The sequence below is a fragment of the Eulemur rufifrons genome, chromosome 30 (genome assembly GCF_041146395.1).
Source record: "Eulemur rufifrons isolate Redbay chromosome 30, OSU_ERuf_1, whole genome shotgun sequence".
Taxonomy (NCBI): Eukaryota; Metazoa; Chordata; class Mammalia; order Primates; family Lemuridae; genus Eulemur; species Eulemur rufifrons.
Window position 1 is genome coordinate 119840896 of NC_091012.1, and position 25220 is coordinate 119866115.

The 25220-nt window shown below is 36.9% G+C and overlaps 2 protein-coding genes and 1 pseudogene across 2 annotated transcripts in view; 1 reads left to right on the forward strand and 2 right to left on the reverse strand.

Annotated features, from left to right (window-relative positions):
• Nucleotides 1-25220, reverse strand: part of IL1RAPL1 (interleukin 1 receptor accessory protein like 1) — a 1283297-nt gene that overhangs the window by 522390 nt on the left and 735687 nt on the right. The gene's annotated exons all lie outside the window — the stretch shown is intronic.
• Nucleotides 18144-18496, forward strand: LOC138378499 (large ribosomal subunit protein eL36-like). Its single transcript, XM_069463822.1, has one exon. It carries the CDS (start codon nt 18159-18161, stop codon nt 18480-18482), a length of 324 nt encoding a protein of 107 aa, XP_069319923.1. The 5' UTR covers nt 18144-18158; the 3' UTR covers nt 18483-18496.
• LOC138378501 (Y-box-binding protein 1-like) lies at nt 24211-25219 on the reverse strand (annotated as a pseudogene).

Below are 25220 nucleotides of genomic sequence, written 5' to 3' on the forward strand. Positions count from 1 at the left end.
CTGTAGTTAGGAACCTATTTCTTATAGCTATCCGGTTTTGGTTAAGTATTCCATAGATAGGTTTTTCTTTGAAAACCTGGGATTGAGAGGTTGAAGAATGGAAATTAATCCTTTCACTTTGTTAGATGTAGGTTTTTAGTAATTGGGTAAAAGAGGAGTTTTAAGGTTGGGGGCACTGATGACTTACAAATAATGGGCTCTGATTGGGCAACTACTTATTTGAGTTCTTTTCATTTGACCTAATTTAAATGGTGAAATTTAAACTGAGTTCATGAGCTCATCTTTAATGCTTTTACTAAAAGATTTTCAGCTGTTCCAGGTGTGACTTTTAGTAGTATCTGTATAAAAGATCACATCAGGTGAATGGATGAGCGACATGTGATTCCTTGTTTGCTTAATAAATTGTAAAATAATGGCTTGGAAAACCAGGCTAACATCTAACCTTGGTGTTGTAATTAGACTTGCTTATTAAACACTTAAACTGTTTGTCAATAAAACAAATACTTCTTGTTTCATTTTTGTTAATGATTTCCCCTAAGAAAATGGTTTAAATACCAGCAACCTAATAACTTAGCCAAAATAGATCATTTTTATAAAAAGAAAATGGTCTAATTTTTTCTTTAAAAAAATAAACATGCTCAGAATATGATAATTAAGGATTCATATCAACAAAAACAATATAGGAATAAAACACTTTATACTTTGGTTGTCAGAATATATTATAATATAGTGTTATGTTAGAGGTGTGATTAAAAGTGTTACAAATAAAACACAAGTGGGTCTAATTGTCATACAAATGGGATAAGTAATACTAGAGGAGGAGGATGTTTATGTGGGGAGAATTTATTAGTGACTATGAACAAGTAACATCTTTTCTGAACTTCAGTTAACCTGATCATAAAATTATAAGGATACTTCACAGAGTTATTGTGAGAAGTAAATAGTATCTTAATGTAAATGTACTTTGTAATGCACAAACTGCTACATAATATGTATTGCCATTATTTTTGCAGTAAGGGATTAACCCCATAAACATCACGGTCAACTTCACTACATTTTTTGCATCTTCTCACTAACACCCAATATTGTTACACATACTCTTTATTATTAATATTTCAACACTGGCTAAATATGGAATTTATATCAAGGTCACCACTTTTTAAAAAGCTTAATCTCTTTTTCAGTGTCACCTAATAAAAGAGATAAATCACATAGCTCTTCCTATTTAATCTCCTTATCCTACTGTGAATACAGCCATCTTCCATTTCTGTTCTCCAGATCCAACTTTTTCATTTTTATAGAAAGGTTCAATATGAACAGAACACCCTTTCTGGAAGTGAAGGCTCATACATTTCAAACTCAGTTAATCTTGTCTCATAATATTGCCAGAAAGCTGCAGTTGACAATGAGGCATAAAGTGGAAGTCATCCCCAGATGCAGCAGTAGGGAGATAAATAAATAAATAAATCATGAGGAATTCAGGCTTATCTGTCATTAAGTCTGCTTTCTTTTCTTAGTTTTAGATAGATGAAACACCAAGGGAATTCTAGGACTGGATAGTTAAATATTTGTGGATGTCAACAGCTGTGTACATGGAACATTTTGAAATTCAGTATTTTCAGAAGTATGGGTCATGAAAAACACTGAATCCTAGCCAGAGGGGAGGTGGGACAGTTACACAGGTGACTTTGTGACACTCAGCTGTGGAAACTACTTCTCTGTCAATACTATAAGATAATTTCTCGTGTTCTCATATGAAACAACTGTTAAAAAGAATTGAAAATGGCTTTATTGTATACATGATTTCCAGTTACAATTTGTCTCTTCCTTAAGAGTCCATTATGATAATGGGAAGAAAAAAAGGAAAGAGAGAACTTTCATGTAAATAGTAGTTCAACCCAATTATATTCAGTCTTATCCGGATGCAGTTTTCCCAAATTATTCTTAATATGCATACGAAGAATATAATGATTAGCTGGACATCTTTTTCTTGAGTGCTTTCCTAGAGCTCCAATTTATGCAACAGCATTGTAATAATTCCCACTCTCAAAACCCTTCTGTTCACTAGTCTATTAAATACAATTATAATTGACTACCTTGGTGACTAATTTGCAAAAGCTATTACATTGCTTCTCGATTTCTTTTACTAATTTGGATTTATTTGGAATCAAAATTGTACGAAGTATTGCTGCACAATTTGACTTTGTAGTTAGTGATGTCATTATTTACCATTTATTATGTCTATAATGTATAAAGCACATAATGTGAATAAGTCATTAATCTGAATTGTGACTTTGAGTATGTTCCTTTCTCATTTGTCAAATGAAAGTCTATGGCTGGTCCGATGGTAGTGGGTAATCGGAACTTATTAACCTTAAGTGTCACTAAAGATGGTATACAACCCCCCACTGATAAATTTGACTGGCTTAAAAAAATGAAAGTCTACATGAAAGCTTATGTCTTTTTCTAAAATTCCAAAATTACATTATTTATGATATCATTATGCATGCTCTATTTACCTCATCCATTTTTGCATTATTGAGAGATTTTGCACAGAGGTAATGTTTATTTCTATGCATTAATGTGTCTTCTATTTCTACTGGTAACTTACCTATTTCTTTTTAGTAATAAGAATCCTTTAGGTGTAGTTCAAACTACTCCTCACTTTCTCAACCCAGATCCATCCCTTTTTCTACTATGGTCTAAATTTTCTCTCCATTATTTCTCAAAATGTTGTTACTAAAGCTATCAGTAACCTTCTAGTTTTCAATAGTTACCTGGTTTTAATGGTTTCAACATTGTGTTATCTGGCTTGAACACTTTATGACATTTAACACTATTTACTGCCCACTCTTATTCAGATTTTATTAGAAGGCCTTTCACTAGTTTTCCTTCTGTGCCTTTATTCATTCTCTTCTTTCGCTTTAAAGGCTACAGTTTCCCTAGGTTTTGGCCCTAGCTATTCATTTCATCTTGAGTGCTCTCATGTTACCAAGTGATACTCAGAATGAAGTAGTGCTGCGGCCCCACTCATGCATAGCAGTGGTGTGTGCTGGCGGTATACAAAGCAACAGGGTAAACATTGCACTTACTTTGAAAAACATTAAAAAGTAAGTAGAATTTTTTTTCTAATTTCAGGATATTATGGGGATACAAACATTTTGGTTATAAGTAATGATTTTGCCTTGCCCAAGCCAGGGCTAGAGGCATGCCCTTCCCCCATACAGTGCGCACCACATCCATTAGTTGTGAGTTTACCCCCCCCCACCCCACCCCTCCCCCCCCCACCACCTGACGGAAACCCAATGAATATTATCCTGGATAGAGCTTGAGCCCATCCTTGAAAGTGAGGTATCATAAGAATGGAAAAGTAAGCACCACGTGTACTCCCCATCAAATTGGTACTAACTGATCGACAAAGAGTAAGTATAATTTTAATCAGAATATAGGCCAATGGGCCGGGCGAGGTGGCTCACGCCTGTAATCCTAGCATTCTGGGAGGCTGAGGCGGGTGGATTGCTCGAGGTCAGGAGTTCGAGACCAGCCTGAGCAAGAGCGAGACCTCGTCTCTACTAAAAATAGAAAGAAATTATCTGGCCAACTAAAGATATATATAGAAAAAATTAGCCGGGCATGGTGGCACATGGCTGTAGTCCCAGCTACTCGGGAGGCTGAGGCAGGAGGATTGATTAAGTCCAGGAGTTTGAGGTTGCTGTGAGCTAGGCTGACGCCACGGCACTCACTCTAGCCCGGGCAACAGAGCGAGACTGTCTCCAAAAGAAAAAAAAAGAATATAGGCCAATGGTGAAAAAATTCCCACTTATGCATCCCCCCCACCCTGGAGTCAAACCTGGGGGTAAATAATATTCCCAGGTTCTTTGTTATCCGTAGGAATTGGACCAATTAAAACCCTCAACAACAATGTTGGAGAGTTTCTGTTTCCCCACACCGTTAGATAACATGGTAAGCTATGAAATGTTTTGATCCTTGACAATCAAATAGGTAAAACATATGGTATTTCAGAATGAAATTCTGTCATTCCCAGCAACACGAATGAGCTTGTAGGACATTATGTTAAGTGAAATAAGACAGGCACAGAAAGATGAATACCACATGTTCTCAATCATGTAGAAGCAAAAAAAGTTGATCTCATAGAAGTGGAGAGTAGAGTAGTGGTTACTAGAAGCTGGGAGGGTGAAGGGAAACAAAGGATAGCCAAAGGCTGGTTTACAGATACAAAAGTACGTACAGCTAGATAGGAGGAATAAGTTCTATGTTCTGTAGCACTGCAAAGTGACTATAGTACACAACTACTGTACATTTTCAAATAGCTAGAAGAGTAGATTTTGAATGTTTCCAACACAAAAAAAGTATTTGAGGTTATGGATATGCTAATTACCCTGATTTGATCATCATACAATGTATACACATCAAAATATCACACTATACTTCATAAATATGTATACTTTGTGTCAAATAAAAATAATAAAAGCAAAAAAGAATATATAAAACATAGCCTTTATTTTAGTCTTAATTTTCAATTCTATTAATATTTGTGAGGCTGAACACCTTTTTGTATATGTAAATATTGTATTCCTTTATGAACTGACATTTTGATCTACTTTTTCTCCTGAGTTAATATTCTCATTAACTTGTGGGAGGTGTTCAAGGTCCAATCCTGGGAAATACTGAAAAGATTTGAGACTAGGTAGATTAGAGCACTGATTATTCAGGAATCAAAAAAAAAGGACCATAGAAAGAGCATAAGGCCAGAGGTGGACATCCCCTTTTAGGAACAATGAGGCACTTTTGATAAGAAATGTGTCCTTTGAAGAATTAGTGGCTAGGGGGAAAAGGAACTGACTAAAGTTAAAGGATCCTAATGAACAAGATGGTGCCAAAGAATCAGAAGATAGACTTGTGAAAAAGTATACCTTTTATTTACTATACCACCACCATCAATAAAAAAAAAACAAAACAATCTTCGTGTCATAGTGGCAACAGAAGAAAGTGATCTTGAACAATGAAATCAAATAAGCCATGTGATCCCCCTATCCTACTGCCTCAAAAAGGTTGTCTTCTATTGCTGATCCAGGGGGGAAAGAAAACAAAGCTGAGTATCAGTTAAGCAGATAAAACCCACTGTAAAAACACATTCACACACATACACATCCACCCTTGCACGAAGCAGAGCAAAACTGTAACTCGACACTCCATAAGGAATTTAATTTTTTTTGTGGTTCAAGTTCTCTCATAATGTTTTTATTTATTTTTTATTTTTATTTATTTACTTTTTGGAGACAAGTCTTTCTCTGTCACCTGGGCTAGAGTACCATGGCATCATCATAGCTCACAGCAACCTCAAACTCCTGGGCTCAAGTGATTCTCCTGCCTCAGCCTCCTGAGTAGCTGGGATTACAGGAGTGCATTACCACGCCCTGCTAATTTTTTTCTATTTTTAGTAGAGACAGGGTCTTGCTCTTGCTCAGGCTGGTCTCAAATTCCTGACCTCAATCAATACTCCTGCCTCTGCCTCCCAGAGTGCTAGGATTACAGGCGTGAGCCACTGGGCCAGCCTATTCTTTTAAATTTTTATTTTTTTAGGAATTTATGCTTAAACAATTGCAGAATTGGAAGAACACCATGAATCATGAGCTCAAAAACCTCAAAATAGAAAAAACCCAGGAAGATATGCAACAGGAGCTAACCAAATTCAGGAGAAACAGGCAATAAATAAAGATTAAGTTAAAACGAGCCTGTGGCACACAGAATTTCTAAAATGGCCAGCCTATAACAAACAAAAGATGAATACTGGCTCAATGAAATGGTGCTTCAGGGGGTATTTCTATATCTTCTCTGAAACAGCAGCATGAGCTATTTCATTATCCACCTTCTCCTGAGCTAAGAGTACTGTCTTACAAAAAAAGAAAGAGAGGAAGGAAGGAAGGGAGGGAGGGAGGGAGGGAGAAGAAAGAAAGAAAAAAAGAAAGAAAGAAAGAAGAAAGAGAAAGAGAGGGAAGGAAGGAAGGGAGGGAGGAAGGGAGGGAAAAGAAAGAAAGAAATAAGAGAAAGGGAGGGGAGGAAGGGAGGGTGGGAGGGAAAAACAAAGCAAAGCAAAGCATATGCTATGGTCTGAATGTGTCCTCCAAAATTCATGTGTTGGAAACTTAATCCCCAATACGACAGTGTTGGGAGGTGTGGCCTAATGAGATGTGATTAGGTCCTGAGGATTCTGCCCTCAAGTATGGATTAATGCTGTTATAAAAAGGGCTCCAGGGAGTGGGTTCTCTCTCTTCTTCCTGCCCTCTGTCATGTGAGGACCTCAGCAGATGCTGGCACTTTGATCTTGGACAATCCAGCCTCTAGAATTGTGAGGAAACAAATTTCTGCTTCTTATAAATTACCTAGTTTTAGGTATTTTGTTGTAGCGGCACAAGACAGATGAAGATAACAGGTCTCCATTACGACCTGAAAATTTCTAAGGCAAGAAATTCTATAGATCTATGTAAACAGACCCAGTGACTTGGCTGTACCTTCTGAAGTGAATGGGGAGAAATGTGCAAAAGGGGAAAAGTCTTATCAAATTTGATGACTCACAACCAATGGTTTGGCCAGCTCAGGAAGTAAAAGATGATTGTGTATTTGAATGTGAAGCTGGCAGTCTGTACCAGAAAACGAAGCAGACCATCATGCGATTGCTTAATGATCCACCTTTCTCTGGTAAAATATCGTCACGTAAAGAAGCCAGATATGAGAGCCAGGTGTGTTCCCCTTTCTTCTCCCCAGATGACCATTCAAGTGGTCTTAGGCCAGGGTCACAGACTGATGCTGGGAGGGTGGTCCATCAGTATCAGGAGTCAGTCCAGAGCAAAGCCAAAGGTCCAGGCAAGACGCCACACAGCACCAGTGGCTCAGCCAGTCTCAGTCAACTCTCTTCAGGGAAAAAACCAGAACAGCCTAAGCTCATGTCTGTCCAGCCTTCAGTATTGAGGAAAGGAATGAAACATTGACCTCCACCCATACATGACTTCCCTCAAGCTCAGGAAAGAGTTCCTTGGGAAACAATTTTCCTCCTCAACAGGCAGCTTTCCTAAGTCTCTTACTCCTGCTCCTGCAGCATCAAGTCTTTCCGGGAAGTCTTCTGTGGATCTCAGTGGAGTTTGCATGCCTCCTCCAGCTGCCTGGTCCCCTGCCAACTCCTTCAAAGCAACCCCAGACACCCAGGCCATGGCAAACTCCACTGGCCTGAAGGTCTTCAGACTGGTGGCCCCAATCTATGGAGCCCAGGCTTTGGTGAGTGGTTCAAACCCAGTGCTGGGCTGTACCACTGGTGCTCTGGCTCCTGCAGGAGTTAATGCTAGCGCCTTCTGTCTTCAGGAGGTCAACTATCAAACGCATGGCCCACTGCAATGCAAGTAGGTGTTCAGCTTCTTTAAAAAAAATACTTCAGGTCTTGGGCTTTTTGCTCCAGCTTCCATATAGGTCCCTCATTTTGAACCAGCAGCAGCAGCAGCAGCAGCACCAGCAGCAGCAACTCTATCAGTTGATTCTACTCCTTCAGCAACCCACAACTTCTCGTCCTCCACAGCCAATGCTACAGGCTTCTGCACAAGGTTCAAGCAGTCAAGAGCAGGCCTTACCCACCCAGCAAGCTGTTCTCATTAGCCTTTCTGGAGTGGGAAGTTTACTGCATCCCCAGGCACCTGGGTTGTCTCAGCTTGGCTCTGATCAAAAAAGATTGGATAAAGTCTTCCTCAGCAGAGGTTCCAGCTCTCCTATGCTTTTCAGCAGCAGCAAGAGCAGCAGCATCAGATGCAACAGTTTAGATCCTTGTAGCATCCAGTGGCTGTGGCAACAGTAGCGCCACAAATAGCTGAGCTACATTCAAGTTGTGGGCACACAGCAAGACAATCAAAAGGTAAATGAAGAGAGGCATGTCAACCGCTCTAAAATCCTGAGTCTTGTTTTACTTTTTTCTCTTAAAAAATAAACTAGCACAAGAGCATTCAATAAAAAGTTTCTGAGTATTTATTTTTTGAAAGATGTCAGTATTTTACTTTGCTAAGTATGCAAACTATATCCAGAAGCACAAGCCTATGCTTTCTAGATAAAAACAAGGAAATGATTTTTTTTTTTTATTGCATGGACTGTGATGCCAACCACACTGTGAAAATGCCAGCTCTGCAATTTATAAATCTTAGACCTATTTCCTAACTTCTCTGAGTCTCGGTTTCCTCATCTGTAAAATGTAAATAGTAATATCTACTTCTTAAGGTTGTTATCAAGATTAATGGAAGATGTTTAAATATTGATATGTAAATATTTGAAAGAAAAAAACACAAGTAATTAAACTGAAAATAAACTATAGAAATAGTATTAGGGCAAATAATGTTTTTGTTACATTACATAAAAGTCAACCTTAATATCAAGCCAAATACACCATGGGAAATGAATTTAAAAAAATATACTAGGCTTTTAAAAATAAATGAGGAATTTGAATGCCTCAGTATATTAGTATCACATACATTAAATTTTTTTCCCTCATATCTGTGGGGAATTTGTTCTAGGACGCCCCATGGATACCAAAATTCACAGACTTTCAAGTTCCTTATATAAAATGGTATAGTATTTGCATATAACCTATGCACATGCTCCTATATACTTTAAATCATCTCTAGATTACTTATGATACCTAACACAATGCAAATGCTATGTAAATATTTGTTATACTTTATTGCTTAGTGAATAAAGGTAAGAATAAAGACTGTACATGTTCAGTACAGATGCAATCATTCTTTTTTTTTCAAATATTTCTGATCCATAGTTGGTTGAATCTGCGGATGCAGAAACCACAGATATGGAGAGCTGACTGTATAATATATATACACAAATGTACACACATATATATAGTAAACATAAATATATAAGTAGTAAATATAAATATAGTTATATATGTATATATTTAAATTTTTAATCCTCTATTAATAAACAAAATCCCTTTTACTGCATCTAGAAGCCCCATATGGTGAATTCTCTCTGTGTCTCACAAAACTGGAAGCATTAGACACTTTGTTTTTATTTTTCAGTAACTGAGGGATAATTTGGACATATGATTATTAATATTATTTGCCAGACAATATTATTCAAATGCATTATTCATGTGATGTTTATTATTTTGCAAACACTTTGTAATATACAAATGCACCTCCTGTTTGCCATTCATCTTACTCCCCTATTCTGTCTCAATTATTTTGTTCCCATCAGACATTGTAATAATCACGAGAGAGAAAAGGTAAAAGTTTCTTGGCTTATAGTGAATGAAAAATGATAAGTTTAGATGAATTGATGAAGCAAATTATAACAGGGAATTATAGGGGAAAGAATGAATAATTATGATATTAAAATATCTTTAAATATGTCTGCTAATTAAAAATGAGTTCTGCACCTCCTAAACAAAATATTTTAGGAAAACAGAGTAAGTAGGAAGCTAAATTACTAGGTCAAATCCTTCCCCCCACTAAAAAATTTTGAGTGAATTCATGAATGTAGATATGTACTTTTAAAATATTTCATATACATGAGTATAAAGATTTGTATTACTCAAAAATGTCATCTTATTGGTTTTCTGGAATGAAGGTTGCTTAAAAAGAATGAGCTATCAAAATGTCAGAAAAATATACTTGTTAAATAGTTATCATTGTTGAAAGACTTTATTTTTACTATAATGACATTTGCTATTTGAACCATCTCCTTGGATGACTGGTAAACATCTTTCACTTCACATGCCCAAATACAATGACATCCATCACTTCCTTGAGAGTATCAGAACCTTTAATGTTTGGTGCTAGAATAATTGACAAAATGATTGAATTATAAAGTAATTTTTAAAGAACACAAAATTTATTTGCATACTTTTATCATCCCAAACTACTTCTACTCTGACTTATAGATCTTGAGGGGTCCTTAGAGAAATTCTCAAACTTCCTTCTTAATAGCTGAATGACCACTCAACCTAAGGTAATAGTATAATGAAGTCTGAGGTAGAATGGGTCCTGATACTAGCAAAGGGATTTATGATAAAATATTTTTATCTGTGTCATTTCTAACCATTACATACTCCTTTGATTAATAACCTTCCCTGCATCAATATGCTGTGTGAAATCAAGTTAAAACTATTTTCTTTGGCTATATAAGATCTTCTTGACCTGGACATGGCCTATCTCTCTTTTCCCTCTCCTACCACTTCCATACTCATACATCTATGGCTCTGGTCAAACATAACTATTGGTGCTATCTATGTGCCATGTTCTTTCTCACCTTCATGTGTTGATGGAGACACTCACCCAGGAACTCCTTTCACCTTCTCTACTTAAGCACCACCCCTCTGTAGTCTATTTCCATAGAATCCTTTATTACACCACAGTTCAAACTATTTCATAGGGTTGTTCTGAGAATTGAATATGTAGTACATATAAAGAAAATTAAGACTTGAAAATGTATATTAATATAAATATCTTTTTCAGGTATTTTTATTTTCTCAAACATAGATTGCATAACTTTGCATGCATTTATATGACATTAGTACTGTTACTTGACTGATTAAAATTTTACCATATACAAGTATACACACACACACACACACACACACACACATATATACACACACACATAGTCATCCTTTGGTATCTGTGGGGAATTGGTTCCAGTACCCCCTGCAGATACCAAAATACACAGATTCACTTCCTTGATATAAATTGGCATGATCTTTGCATATAACCTATTCACATCCTCCCATATACATTAAATTATCTCTAGATTACAGATAATACAATGTAAATGCTATATAAATAGTTGTTATACTGTATTTAGGGAATAATGACAAAAAATCTGTACATGTTCGTTACAAATGCAATTTTTTTCCAAATATTTTCAATCTGCAGTTGGTTGACTCCACGAATGCAGAACCCAGGAATATGGAGGATCAACTATGCTTTAATCAATATTTGAATATAATTTATTTTAAAGCAGAGATTAAAGTAATATATAAGATACAAAAAAATAAATACAACTTTTTTTTATTTTCTTGACTTTGAACTAAGAAAATATTCCTGAATTTAGGAGTTAGGAATAGGTCATTATGATGAACTATAACAGAACAATTTTCTTTTGCAAAAGTCCAAGGCCAAACTGAGGAACAAGAAGAAGACAGATCACTAAAACACTCCTTTTTACTTCAAATCACTCAATTTTTTTCTGCATTTTTTAGAAGTTTGAATCCTGGGCATATACTAATCTATGCAAATAAAACAACATTTCTCTTGCTCTGTTAATATATAATATCATGTAATAATAGTCCGACGGACTCCTATCAGAATGAGGTGCTATGTTTGGGATGATAAAACTTAAAAACAGATGTGGCAGGGGATATGGGGAGTTGTTCAATGGGTATACAGTTTTTTTATTAGAATATTATGGGGATACAAATGTTTTGGTTACATGGATTGCTTTTGTACTGCTTGAGTCAAAGTTATAAGTGTGCCCATTATCCAGATACAGAATTCAGTCATAGAGTTTTTGTTTTGCAAGATAAAAAAGTTCTAGAGATCTGTTGCACAACAATGTGAATATACTTAACTCGACTGAAACTCTACACTTAAAAATGGTTAAGATGGTAAATTTTACATGTGTTTTTACCATAATTAAAAATTTAAAACAACAACAACAAATAAATATGGCTACAAACGACTTCTTTCTCAGGGGCCTTTGAGGAACCTCAGTCACCTGTGCACTCACAGCATGGTGCTTAAGAACTCACCCTCTAGGCCAGGTGTGGTGGCTCACATTTATAATCCTAGCACACTGGGAGGCGGACCAGCCTGAGCAAGAGGGAGACTCTGTCTCTACCTGGCAAACAGAAAATCACCCTGTGGTGGTGAGCAACAGGGACCACCTGGAAGTGGTATGAATTCTCTAATGCAAATAAATGAAGTTTGCATTACTATTGAGTTATAAAATGATGGGTCATCAGCTTTCTGATGCTGTTGTCACCACAAACAAATGATCATTTCTTTTTTTCTTTCTTTTTTTGTTTTGGGCAGCCCAAGGGGATCTTGTTCATAAATGGTGGTTTCTTATAGGCGCTTCAAGTCAAACATCCCTACTGAAGACCTTAAGAATTACAAATCAAGTTGCCTCATACATTCCCCATTCCAAATAGCCTACTTCAAAGTAGGTGGTTGCAGGAATTTATATATTTAATGATGGTATCATTCGCTGGAGCAAACAGGGAGGAGGCCAGTGGACACACAGTGTTTCTGAGTAGTAGGGAGCCTGTGGCTACAGTTGCAGGCACCAACCAAAATCAGCAGTACCTAGCATCTCATCTAGAATGTTTTACAGTAACTATGAAGATGTTGCCATCCCTTACATTCGTTCATTTATTCATGTTGTGAACTAAAATAAAATTTTAAGTCTCACCCCCCCCCCACCGGCTGACTGAATGGACCCCCTCGTGGCCAAAGGAATATCCTAAAACTAAATTGCCTGCCAGGAGGGGTGAGGTCAGACATGCCTCATCATGCCCCTCTGCCTTCTTGGGGACATCCTTTGTAACCCATTAACAAGCCTAAGGGTATGCGAGACAAACCTGCAGGCCCTCAATTTACACAACAAATCTGTGTCCAGTGGCTTATCTCTGATAAACAGTAACTATGTCAAAACATTCCAAGCCTTTAGACAAAGCTTCATGTCTTTAACCAATTACAAGCCAAAGATTTATTTTATTTTATTTATTTATTTATTTATTTTTTGAGACAGAGTCTCACTCTGTTGCCCGGGCTAGAGTGCCGTGGCATCAGCCTAGTTCACAGCAACCTCAAACTCCTGGGCTCGAGCAATCCTCCTGCCTCAGCCTCCCCAGTAGCTGGGACTACAGCCATGTGCCACCATGCCCGGCTATTTTTTTCTCTATATATTTTTAGCTGTCCATATAATTTCTTTCTATTTTTAGTAGAGACAGGGTCTCAGTCTTGCTCAGGCTGGTCTCGAACTCCTGAGCTGAAACAATCCGCCCGCCTTGGCCTCCCAGAGTGCTAAGATTACAGGCGTGAGCCACCGTGCCCAGCCCCAAAAAATCTTTAAACCCACCTATAACCTGCAAGCCCCCTGCTTCGAGATGGCCCACCTTTTCAGGCCAAACCAATGTATGCCTCCCACGTATTGATTTATGACTTTACCTGTAACCCCTGCCTCCCTGAAATGTATAAAACCAAACTGTAACCCAGCCACAGCGAGTCCACTTGCTCAAGGCTTTTTGGGCATGGCTCTGGGGCATGATCCTCAAATTTTGCTCAGAATAAATCTCTTTAAAATTATTTTACAGAGTTTGGCTTTTTTTCCGTTGACAATGTATTCACAAATATTTATTGAGCATCTATTACAAGAAATCCTATGTCAAAGCCCTGAAGATACAGCAGTAAATGAGATATAATGTTTTTCAAAAGCTTACAGTGTAGTACATTAAGAACAAATAAATTTTAACAAAGTAGAAAAAGCCCTAGCTTGGGTTTCAAATCAAATTAAATTTATCAAGCACAATTCATGCATTAACCTTTTTAATTTTTTACTATATTTCAAGACTGTATGGCATTTGATGATAATTTTTTAGAAACATTGCAATTTAGGATTTAAAATGGAAATAGCAACAGACCTCCAGATGTAGTGTTGACATAATATCACTTTTTTATCACTTGCCCTCATTTCAGCTTAATAAGCTCTCTTGGCTCTCATCTTTCAATGTTTAATCCAAAGCAATTAAACTGATATGCAAATGCCATCTCCATTGCTTTAAGAGTGACACTTAACACACAATTTCATTATAATAGGCAACTGGAATGTCTGTAGAATGATTAGCTCATTTTTATTTTTAAAATATATGGTTTTCTTCCAATGTGTGCTTGTAAGTAAAATGTCCACACACAAATTTTATTTGATAAATGTCATGTGGATGATATTTGTCTTGCACTCTGATCGCAAAGTCCATACTGTGTGATATTTCTGTTTAAAAGACTGCTATCCTTTTGCTCAGTCTCTATAGAAATGAATATTTAAACTAATGAATTATATTAGCAAAAAGTCCAATATAAACAGAAAATGAACGAACTTATGTGTGTGTGTGTGTGTGTGTGTGTGTGTAAGGTAGTTTTTAGGATTCAGTTCTAAGTAGAGAATCAAAATGTTTAGTGGAAATGCCAGATATAATTTATGAAAATAGATGCAATTAGTTAAGCTTCTTTGATAGGTTGGTTGTATTAATGACCCCAGTTCTTCATCCCTGCCTGTAACCACACTTTTTGCCATCTAATCTGTCCTCTGAGTATGAGCCCAGCATGTGATTTATTTGGGCCAATGGGATGTTAGAAGTTGTAAAGCAGAGGCTTGAATCAATACTTACATGTCTCTTCTTTTGGTGCACCTGTACTTTTGACATGAGAACATGTCTGAGCTAACCTGTGGTAGATGAAAATCTCCCAGAGCTAGATTCTAGACTCTCCAGTTATTACATCTGTGGCTATCCTACGTCAGTCAACAACTAGTTGACCTTCAGAAAAATGGTCAGCTTGGTTGGCTAAGTTTAGGAACTAGTATACTTTCTCATCTCAGAGCCATTTCTTTAATCATCATAAGTTGGGGGAAAAAAACACATTCTGTAGAATGGTACATATCACTGCCTTAAAATTTAAGTGATTTTTCCATTAAGCATTCATTTATTTACATACATTTAATAACATCCTTAAACATTTGGGGACTTTGGAATGATACTCTATTAAGAAAAAAGATATATCAGAATTTGAGCATTTCTCCAAAGAGGAAATACTTTTCAATTAAAAGATGAAAAAATATTTGATGGACAATATTAATAATAAATGTATATTAAATTCCACACAGTCACTCAATAAATACTTATTGAGCAACTACTATGTGCAATCATTTTCTAAAGTACTGGGATTAAAAAAAGATATGCTTTGGACTTTGACTTAAGTGTTTTACTTGGTAAACTCAAATTTAAAAATCCTCGATTTGACCAAACAGCATAAATGCCACAATAGAAAAATTAGGATTACAAAATTTGTTTTGACCAAAATAATAAGTTAAAACTATTAAATTTATGGTATTTATGCACAAAGGAAGCTAAAATATAAAAGTAAGAAATGTGAGTTATAATCAATCTGGATTTAATTTCATTTTAACTCCAACCCCTGTAATTATTTCCTGACTACTTCACTCCATCTGTGACCTAGCAATCATTAAAGGGAATCTAAAAACCTTCAGGTGTATCATAATCTCGAACACACAGTTAACCAATTCACCAAACCCTGAATTGCCAAAACCCCTATTGTCCTATTGTGCATGCATAAGGGTTTAGAGCATGGGTGCTAAGGTAAGGTAAACTGGGTTTAAATACAAGCTCCACTATTTATTAGCTGCCTGACTTTGGGTCAGTTATTTAAATGCTGTACGTCCCAGCTTGTTCATTCATAAATTTACATCTCAATAGAATTGTGAGGATGAAATGAAATAATTCATTTAAACTATTTAGCACAGTATCTGGCACATAATGGGCATATAAATATTAGATCAAGAGTAAACAATAATGAAATACAATTTACCAAAAAAGGGGTAAAATGGCTCCCAGGCATGTCAAGAGAATTGGCATGGTGATGAGCATGGCAAAGCATCCGGAGTCGCACAGTCCTGGATTTCAATATTGGCTCTGGTACTTGAGGGATCTTTGTGAAGAGCAAATGGTAATGATCTTGTCACCCAGAAATATTCAGAAGGACTTAGTAACCCAGGGGTTAGAAAGTGTCCCATCACCACCATCGTCACATCTTCAGGCAGAACACTGCTATCATGAGTTTGAATCCCTGTAGGGCTAAGGGCTAGAGAATGTATTTTAGTGATATTCTCTAACTAGCCTCATAGTTTACAAAACCAGGTAGGTCATGTTTATAAGAAGCCTTTACACAATACAAATAGACCTTAAATAGTTGAGAGGGATACTTATGAAGAGCATCAGAGGAATTGACCTTGAATAAAAAGTGAAGATAGACATATATCATTGAAGTAAACTGTTATTAGTGAATGAATGACTGAAGAAACAAACAAACAAACAAAACAAGTAGATAATACATTTTGTGGGGAGGGAATAAAATGGAGATGTTTGTAATTAGACAGGACCTTCATGTTGAGATCATTTGATCCTAGTATGGATTGATAGGATAGACAGTATGTGGCAGGCTGAAGAAATTATTCTCATAAGTGGTTAGAAATCACTAACACTGATGGGCTGATAGCACTTTGAGATCATTGACCTGTAACTGTTTATTGTTCTATTTTATTTTATATTTGGAGGAGTGACGGTGGTTGGTGTAGCCAGTTGAAGAGACTGGGGATTGGTGCAAAGCCCTAAGTAAACAAACTATGAGTGACTTGATGATTGGATTCTCAGTAGTGGCTGAAGAAATGAAAGTAAAGAATTTGTTCTAAAAACATCAAAATATATCTCAAATTAAATAAAGCAAATTATAGAAGTGAAAAATCAAATATATTGAAAAGTTTAAGAGGAAAAAGTCTGAAATGACATATTTTTATTATGCTAGCCAAACATAGTATGTAACCACATTTTACTGAAATAAACTTTTTGGGTATGTTTGCCTATTAGATTGAAGGTCTTTGAAGTGTATTTCAAGATTGCTAAAAAAATAGATTTTGAATTTTCTTACAACAAAAAAAGATAAGTAGGAGAGGTGATGGACATATTAATTATATTGATTTAATCATTCCACTACATATATATCTCACATTATACCATAAATGTATACAATTGTTATTTGTCAATTATAAATACTATGTATATATAATTTGTTCACGCTCTTTGGTAAGTACTCAAATTAATATTTAAGTACAGAAGTGAAATATCTTGACAATCATAATCATTTTTGTGAATTTGTTTCTCTGTGTGAGAGAGATGGGGAGAGAAACTTTGTTCCCAGGATTTCTTCTTAACTTGTTGGGGCTCAGAAAATGATACCCCCAAAGTTTGGCATTTTGGCATGCTGAGTACTTTAAACTAAAGGAGATTAGAAGGCCTCAAAAGCAAAGTCTCTCTTTGACCTTCTCCTTCCCTCCTATTTCCCAACCCTCTTCTTCTAGGAAGCAAGTAACAGAAACCAGAATTCCTCTTCCCCAAGGTGGGTCATAGAAACTAAAACCCCTCTCCCCCAAAGCAAGCCATAAAACCTAGAAAGGTCATTCTTTCCCTTCTTCCTTGATGACACTCATTTTAGAGAGGTCCTGCCCTATACTGGAGAGGAAAGAATGCTACACAGAGAAGCCAAGAGGAACCTGAACAGACAGGCCTTGCTGACTTTCACCCTCAGTCTGTTACCATTAGATCACACCCTTTTGTTCAATCACGTTTATTCATGGCTGTCCATTCTTTATCAACCCTAAGGATAAAAATACAGTTTTCCCTGGGTCTTTGTGTCTTCATTTCTGAAGGCTCTCTTGTCACACAAAACTTCAATTAAATAAAAGTGTTGGGCTTGTCTCTTGATAATCTGCCCTTGTAACATATGGGAGTATCTGCCATGACCATTAGGATGGTTGAGGAAAGGTATCACACCTTTCTGCCCTAACAAACAGATACATTATTTCCCTGCTGCTCAGCAGTACTAAATTAGGTACATTTAACAAAAGTTAGATACATTTAGCAAAGGTTAGGTCAACAGTTGACTAAAAGAGATTTAGAATAGTTGTAATTCACATTTCTGCTATTATGTGGCTATTTCTTTGGACTAAACCTTTATACTAAACCTTTATCTCCATTGCATAATTTTACAAAAATAGCAGAAATATATGTCAGTAGTCTTTATATTCTTTTTTGTTTTTAAAATAAATGCAAAATCAAAATTATTTAATTTGAAAACCTTATGCTGTTTTTCCATTTAGTTTGCATGTGAGTTATCCCATCACATAACTTATAGAAAAGTGAATTATGGCATTAAAAGTATTCTAAGTAAAAATAGGATTTTATCATTTATTAATTTAAGAGTACTTTAAGCCTTCCGGCGCAGCCGCCATCAGAGATTACAGTCATGGCTCCGCGCTACCCCATGGCCGTGGGCCTCAACAAGGGCCACAAGGTGACCAAGAACGTGAACAAACCGAGGCACAGCCGCCGCCGCCGCAGGCGCCTCCCCAAACACACCAAGTTCGTGCAGGACATGATCCAGGAGGTGTGTGGCTTCGCTCCCTATGAGCACCGCCGTGCCATGGAGTTGCTCAAGGTCTCCAAGGACAAACGGGCCCTCAAGTTCATCAAGAAGAGAGTGGGGACATACATCTGCGCTAACAGGAAGCAGGAGGAGCTGAGCAACGTCCAGGCCGCCATGAGGAAAGCAGCAGCCAAGAAGGACTGAGCCCCTCCCGCCTGTGCATAATAAACGTTTACAGACACACACACACACACACACACACACACACACAGAGTACTTTAAAATTCCTTAAAGTACTTAAGGAATTAAGTACTTAACATTATTTGGACAACAATTACCACAGAAAATACTCTATCAAAATAATATGCTATGGTCAAATGAGAAATGAAATATTAGTATAAACTATTACCAATTTTAAAGCCTAGAAGCATTTATATTTAATAAAATGTACGAAGAGATTTTTCTAAGGAAATAAGGTTATTAATTTCCAGTAAATACATCACATCTAACAAATTCTCATGCAGTAAATGTTATCTTCAGACTAGTTTAGTGGATTGAAAATAATAAACATCAGTCAGTAGAGGAGAATGGACTAGAACACCCTTGCAAAACTTAGTGTTTAACATAGATTAAACATTTCTCTCCAGTGAAAACTAGAATACTACTCATTGCCAAGTATTGGTGGGAATAAGGGATCATGGGAAATTTCAAGCACTGCTAGTGGGAGTGCATACTGGTGCAACATTCTGGAGAACACAGAAATAATACATTTACCTATGGCACAGCCATCCCACTCCCATGTACACACCTCAAGAAAATTCCACTCAGATCTATAAGAGGACATACATGAGGAGGTTCATTACAGCATTATTTGTGTCTGTGTAGATTGAGGGGCAACTGTTTATCCATATCAAGAGAAGAAATGTAGTCAAATGTGGTAGATATCTACTATGGAGAACCATGAGGCATTTAGAAATTGGATTGTGTGAGTGTGTGTGTCACATGTGTGCATGTATATAATATAAATGGATCTTAAAAACACAACACTTACACTTAGTGAAAATGTAGAAAACAGTATCTGATATATAACATAATTTACATAAATTCAAAATATGTGCACACAAACCAGTGACACAGATTTTATAAAAAACATGCAAATAAAAAGATATTCATTGAATACATCTTCGTCATAGGAGAATAAAGGGATTAGTATGGGAGTTAAAAGGGCATATATACATATACATATGTGTACGCACATACATACACATACACATACATCAAGGAAACAGAGCTAGCCTGGGCCGATGATGATAAGGAACTTCAGATTAGAAGAAGATGAATGAATACATCTATATATATAAAATAAACATCCACCTCAAATGAATGCACCCGAAATAAATTTTCAGAACCTATATTCCATGATTTAAAATATAAATTCAAAATTAGTTCAAGGCAAAATGTTAATCATTAGATGCAAACTATATATTTTAATATAATCTCTTTAAACTCCTCTGGAGGTAGTTTTCTCTTATATCTATAAATGTTCTCATTCTGAGTAATCCTGAAAATTGACCTAATGAAAAATGTTTTTTTTTACTGTTTACTTAACAAGCAAAATAATTTTGAAATCTTTTCTAATAATACATCAACATGTTCTGTGAACATTTTAACATATTACTACAGACATTAGAATTTTCTCAGTTGCACTCTACTGAATATGCCCTTTTAATACTAGAACTATTAATAACTCACAGATATGATCTTTTTCCTCTGATTTTATGGCTCTATGTCATAATTTCTCACCTATATTAAGAATCTGAAATGAAAAAATCAAAAAGAGTTCTAACCAATTAGCATAACAATTTACCAATGTTGGGGCTCAGAAATTGGTAGCCTAAAATATGGCATCTTGACATGCTGAAATGAAGAAGTGTCAAGGTCCCTCTGACATCTCCCTCTCAGAGCATCTCCCAAAATATAGAATAAAGTTATTCTGTGAAGTTCCTTATCTGCCTAAAGTCCAGACCTACCAAGGAAGAAAAACAATTACCTGGGGTCCCTTCCCTGAGTTTTCACTGAACCCTTATCACAGGAAGGAAGACAAAAGTTTGTCAACAAACAAGGACAGAGTTTTGCTGCAAATCATTGTCCACTCTGTGAGCCTGAGACAGAGCAGGGACATCTCTTAGGGGTCTATGGGGGCATCATACATGAAAATAAAGGAAAAATGTAGAGTCCTTTAAGGCACCTAGCTAGTCTTGAAAAGTGAATGGGCAAACTGATGCACAGGAATATAGAAATAAAAACGGCCCTTCAAGCAAGCCAGAGTCAAGAGGTGTTTTGGTTACCTATAGAAACTAAAAGATGACATCATAACATAGGCTCTGGAGTTGTTTTTCAGAAACCCCCACATGATGGAAAATGCAGATAAGGAGGAACTTAAGAAATGAACTCTGACTACCATTCTTTGTTCTATATTTCTCCCTGAGGGGCCTGGGAAAAGTCACATCCATCTTAATATTCCTTTCTCCTAATCTAAGAATGTTTGAATCAACCCATGACCCATGGGCCTCTGCTTCAGGATATCCCACCTAATAAGGTCCAGGCCTATGTGTTGATTTACAATTTTGTCTGAAACTTCTGCTTTCTTGAAATGCACCCCTGCCTTTACAAACCCTTATGTGTAAGCCATCAGGGAGCTCAGGACTTCAGCATTAGCTGCCCATACTCCTTGAATGGCACCATGCAATAAAATGCCTCTTTCTGCCCCTGCTACTCTTAACTTTAGTGTCTAGCTTTGCTGTGCTGGGTGAGTGGACTCCAATTTGGTTTGGTAACAGGCCTAACAGACTTTGCCCCAGACGATTGTATGTTCTTCAAGCCCATCAAATTTTCCCTAATAATCATTTATTGCCCCTCAACAGAATTCCTCTTCTCCCCACTTCCCATAACCTGCTTTGCCAGAATTCAAGTCCCCATTCTTTCTGTAACCTCAACATGTTGTATAAGCTTCTGCACCCCATTGAGGGGGAGGGTTGGGTCTTTATTCTGAAGGCTCCCATGTACACACACTAAATAAATTTGTGTGCCTTTTCTCCAATTCATCTGCCTTTTGTGAGCTGAATTTTCAGCAAAATTTTAGAGCGCCAATACCTTACACTCATTTTTACTTTGATCATCACACCCAAATTTACAAATTAGACTTTTCTGACACCAAAGAAGAAAGAACAAATTGCTATTTGGGGGTTACAGCTTTATGCCACAAATATTTCCTGGCTGTAATCAGTGAAGCACATTGAAAAGTATCTTTAAGAAATTATATTTGACAAAGCTAAAGAAACTGTTGAGACACAGATTGCCACTTATAATTATACAGTCTACTTGTTATGTTCTTCCTAGAACTCTTCACACATTGTGTTCATTCCTTGGGTTATTTTCATGGCATTAGATATTAACATTGTAGGAGATCAGAATATGCTATACCAAAATATGCCTCTTTAGCATAAGAATTATTTTGTCTGGTTCGAGTTGTTGTCTGGATTAAAAAAAATAAGATTTTTGAGCTGATTATCTTGAGAAGCAGCAGACACAGGTGAAGCTTTGAAAATAGAGTAGAAGTTATCTTTTTATAAGGTTAAATTTACATCGGCAAAGGAAATATTCATTTGTAAATATCTCTCTCTCTCTCTCTCTCTCTCTGTATCAGGAAAAGAAGGATGACACAAAAGATTCTTATTAATAAAGAAGGGAATGACTTAAATCTGCTTAACAAACCTTCCTCTTGCACTGTACTTTTCCTGGTCATCCCCATAACTACACACCTTTCTTTTTAGCTGAAGATGGTACTTAAGCCTGAATTCTAAGCCACTTCTTTGGAATTTACTCATTTCCCTGGATATTTCCCATGTATATATGAGATATACACATTAATAAACTTCTGTTTGTTTTTCTCTTGGTAATCTGTCTTTTGTTACTGGGACCCCAGTGAGGAACTTAGAATGGTAGAGGGAAAATTATTTTTCCTTTTCTATAAGGTATATAATAAATACATATGCAGACAGTCCAAGATTTATGATGCTTCGACTTATAATTTTTCAGCTTTAGGATGGTGCAAAGCAATACACATTCAGGAGAAATAGTACTCTAAATTTTAAATTTTGATCTTTACCTGGGCTAACGATATTCACTATGATACTCTCTCTCTCGATACTGGGCACCAGCAATGAGCCACAGCTCCCAGCGAGCCACAAGATCACAATCAGGAAGGTAAACAACTGATGCTATACTCTGCAGTGTACTGTATTCAATAAATTACATGAGATATTCAATACTTTAATATAAATATAAAATAGGCTTTGTGTTAGATGATTTTGCCCAACTATAGGCTAATATAAGTGTTCTGAGCATATTTAAGGTAGGCTAGGCTGAGCTATAATGTCCTGTAGGTTAGGTGCATTAAACACATTTTTGACTTATGATATTTTTAACTTGAGATGGATTTATTGTGACATAACCACATTGTAAGTCAAGAAGAATCTGTATTAAGTAAAATTAGTGTTGAATAATAATGGTTTTCTAAATCTCAAACCCTGTATAATCTTTAAAGTCATCATCATCATCACCATGTGTTTATCTTTCAAAGAAGTGTGGAATTAGTAGACTGTGACTTAAAAACCATTCTGACTTGGGAGGGATGGGTGGGACATGGGCAATATATATAACCTGAACTTTTGTACCCCCATAATAAGCTGAAATAAAAAAAAAGTGGGATCGAGCCTTTTTGTTCTCATGTATAAAAAAATGAATAACAATATCTGACTATCTCAGGCTTGGTATAAAGATCACAATTAAAATGAACATCAAAGTAAATATAGGTGAAATCTTCATAAGCAATAAAGTTATTTGTCACTTATTTTCTATGAGTCTCAATTTTGCCTGCGAAATGGAAATAATAATTGGAAACTCACAGGGGTTTCCTGAGGATTCAATGAGAAACTACACGCAAAACAGCATATTGTCAAGGACAGAGGAGGAGCTCAATAAGTGATTAATAGTGGCTGAGCAACTTTAAAAGCTGGAAAAACTTAGAAAATCAAAGATGAAGAATTATATATACATTTTTTACAGAGTATAATCCAGAAAATTTTCAAGTATTTTATCCTCTTTCATTTGTAGTACATTAACATGTTTCGAGTAAGAAAAAATAGCAAGGGGAAAAATTTTATGTGAAGATAACATGGTGAGATTTATACTTTCTTTGATTTCTCCCTAGTATCCCCAGATGACAAAAATAATAAAGTTTCAGGTGTTCTGTATTATAAACTTCCTGTTTTTCTATTGTTTGTAGCTATTGTTTCGATGAGAAAATGTATCAAAAATGTTCTTTTGAGGTTAAAAGTCCTTTGTTATAGAAAATATCTGCTAATTAGTTCTAAGAAAAGGGAAAACTACAAATCAGCCCTGTTTTTTATGTGTATATACTCTAATGTTCATTAACTGATTTTTTTTTTATTATTTAAGACCTTTATTAACAGGTGCTTGCAGTTTGTTGACTTTTTTGACAGTTTGTTGATTTTTTTTGAAAAAATCAAGTTGTAAACTTTTATTACAAATTAAAAATGAAGTTCTTAAAAATCTCAATTTGACCAGATATGAAACAATTTAAAAACCTTTAAAGGCATATTGAGGAAAACCAGGCTTTTTTAAAAAACACGTTTGTTATTACCAAAAAAGACGTTTTTAGGTAAAAATAATAAAAACCCCATGCTGCATAGATAATGCAGATAGTTCTAGTTATCTGGTCAACGGGCAAAAAGCAAGCACTTATGGTCTTCAGCTGCCATCTTGTTCATTTCTTATTGCTGGAATTTCATATTCATTTCTTCTTGTTGGATGACTAAACTGGACGATGGTGGAGATGGTAAGCCGGCATTTACTCAGCCCCGCCCTACTCAGCCTGGGGAGCGGACGAATTCTCAGCTGGTGGATCCGCTGCTTTTGTCTCTTTGCCGTCTTGTGGTTTAGGGTTTTCTGGGCGTCTGCGGTGGTAATCGAAATTGCGGCGGTACCGACGTTGAGGCGGCTGCTGACCTTGGGTCCCATCTCCTTGATTCTCTTTATCCTCTTCATTGCCGTCCTCTCTGGGCTGTTTTTTTTTTTTTTTTTTTGGTGAGGAGGGCCCCCTGCGGCATTGTGTTCTATAACCTTGATACATATTCTGTCTTACTGGTGGTCTACCTTGTTCTCCTGCACCCTGGTTGTCAGCCCCCTCCATGGCTTCTCCCTGTACAGGAGGGTTGGAATACTGTGGTCTACGCCCATAGGGTCTCCGCATGTAGTAAGGTGGGAGCCTTCGCCTGCGTTGTTGGGCCTGGCCTTCAGGAGCGCTCTCCGATCCCTCATTCTTTCCCCCACTCTCACTATTCTGGTAACTCTGCTGGTAATTGCGTGGAGGAGCCCTGCGACGTGGAGAGCGTCTATAATGGTTACGGTCTGCTGCCTATTTACTGCCTTGAACTGGAATTTCACCAGGGCCTGTAACATTTGCTGCCTCCGCACCCTTTTCTCCTTTCAACAACATCAAACTCCACAGTTTCTCCATCTCCTACACTACGAAGGTACTTCCCGGGGTTATTTCTCCCTTATGGAAGTCTGGTGTATAAATACATCTTCTTTGGTGTCATTCCTGTTGATGAAGCCATATCCGTTTCTTACCTTGAACCATTTTACTGTCCCTAAAACCTTCCTTGCAATGACTTTCTTATCCCCTCCGGCAGGCGCCGCCGATGCCCGGGCCACCGCTCCCTGCGCCGCTGCCTATGGTGCCGGGGTTGGTGTCGGCAGCGCTGAGGGCAGGGGCGGCAGGGGCGGCAGGGGGCGGGGGTGGGGACGGGGGTGGGGGCGCGCGGCGGGCGGTACTGGATTTCGGCCTCGCTGCTCATG

What these genes read in the sequence shown, in the direction of transcription:
- LOC138378499 (XM_069463822.1), top strand. Translation starts at nt 18,159, where the DNA reads ATGGCTCCGCGCTACCCCATGGCCGTGGGCCTCAACAAGGGCCACAAG.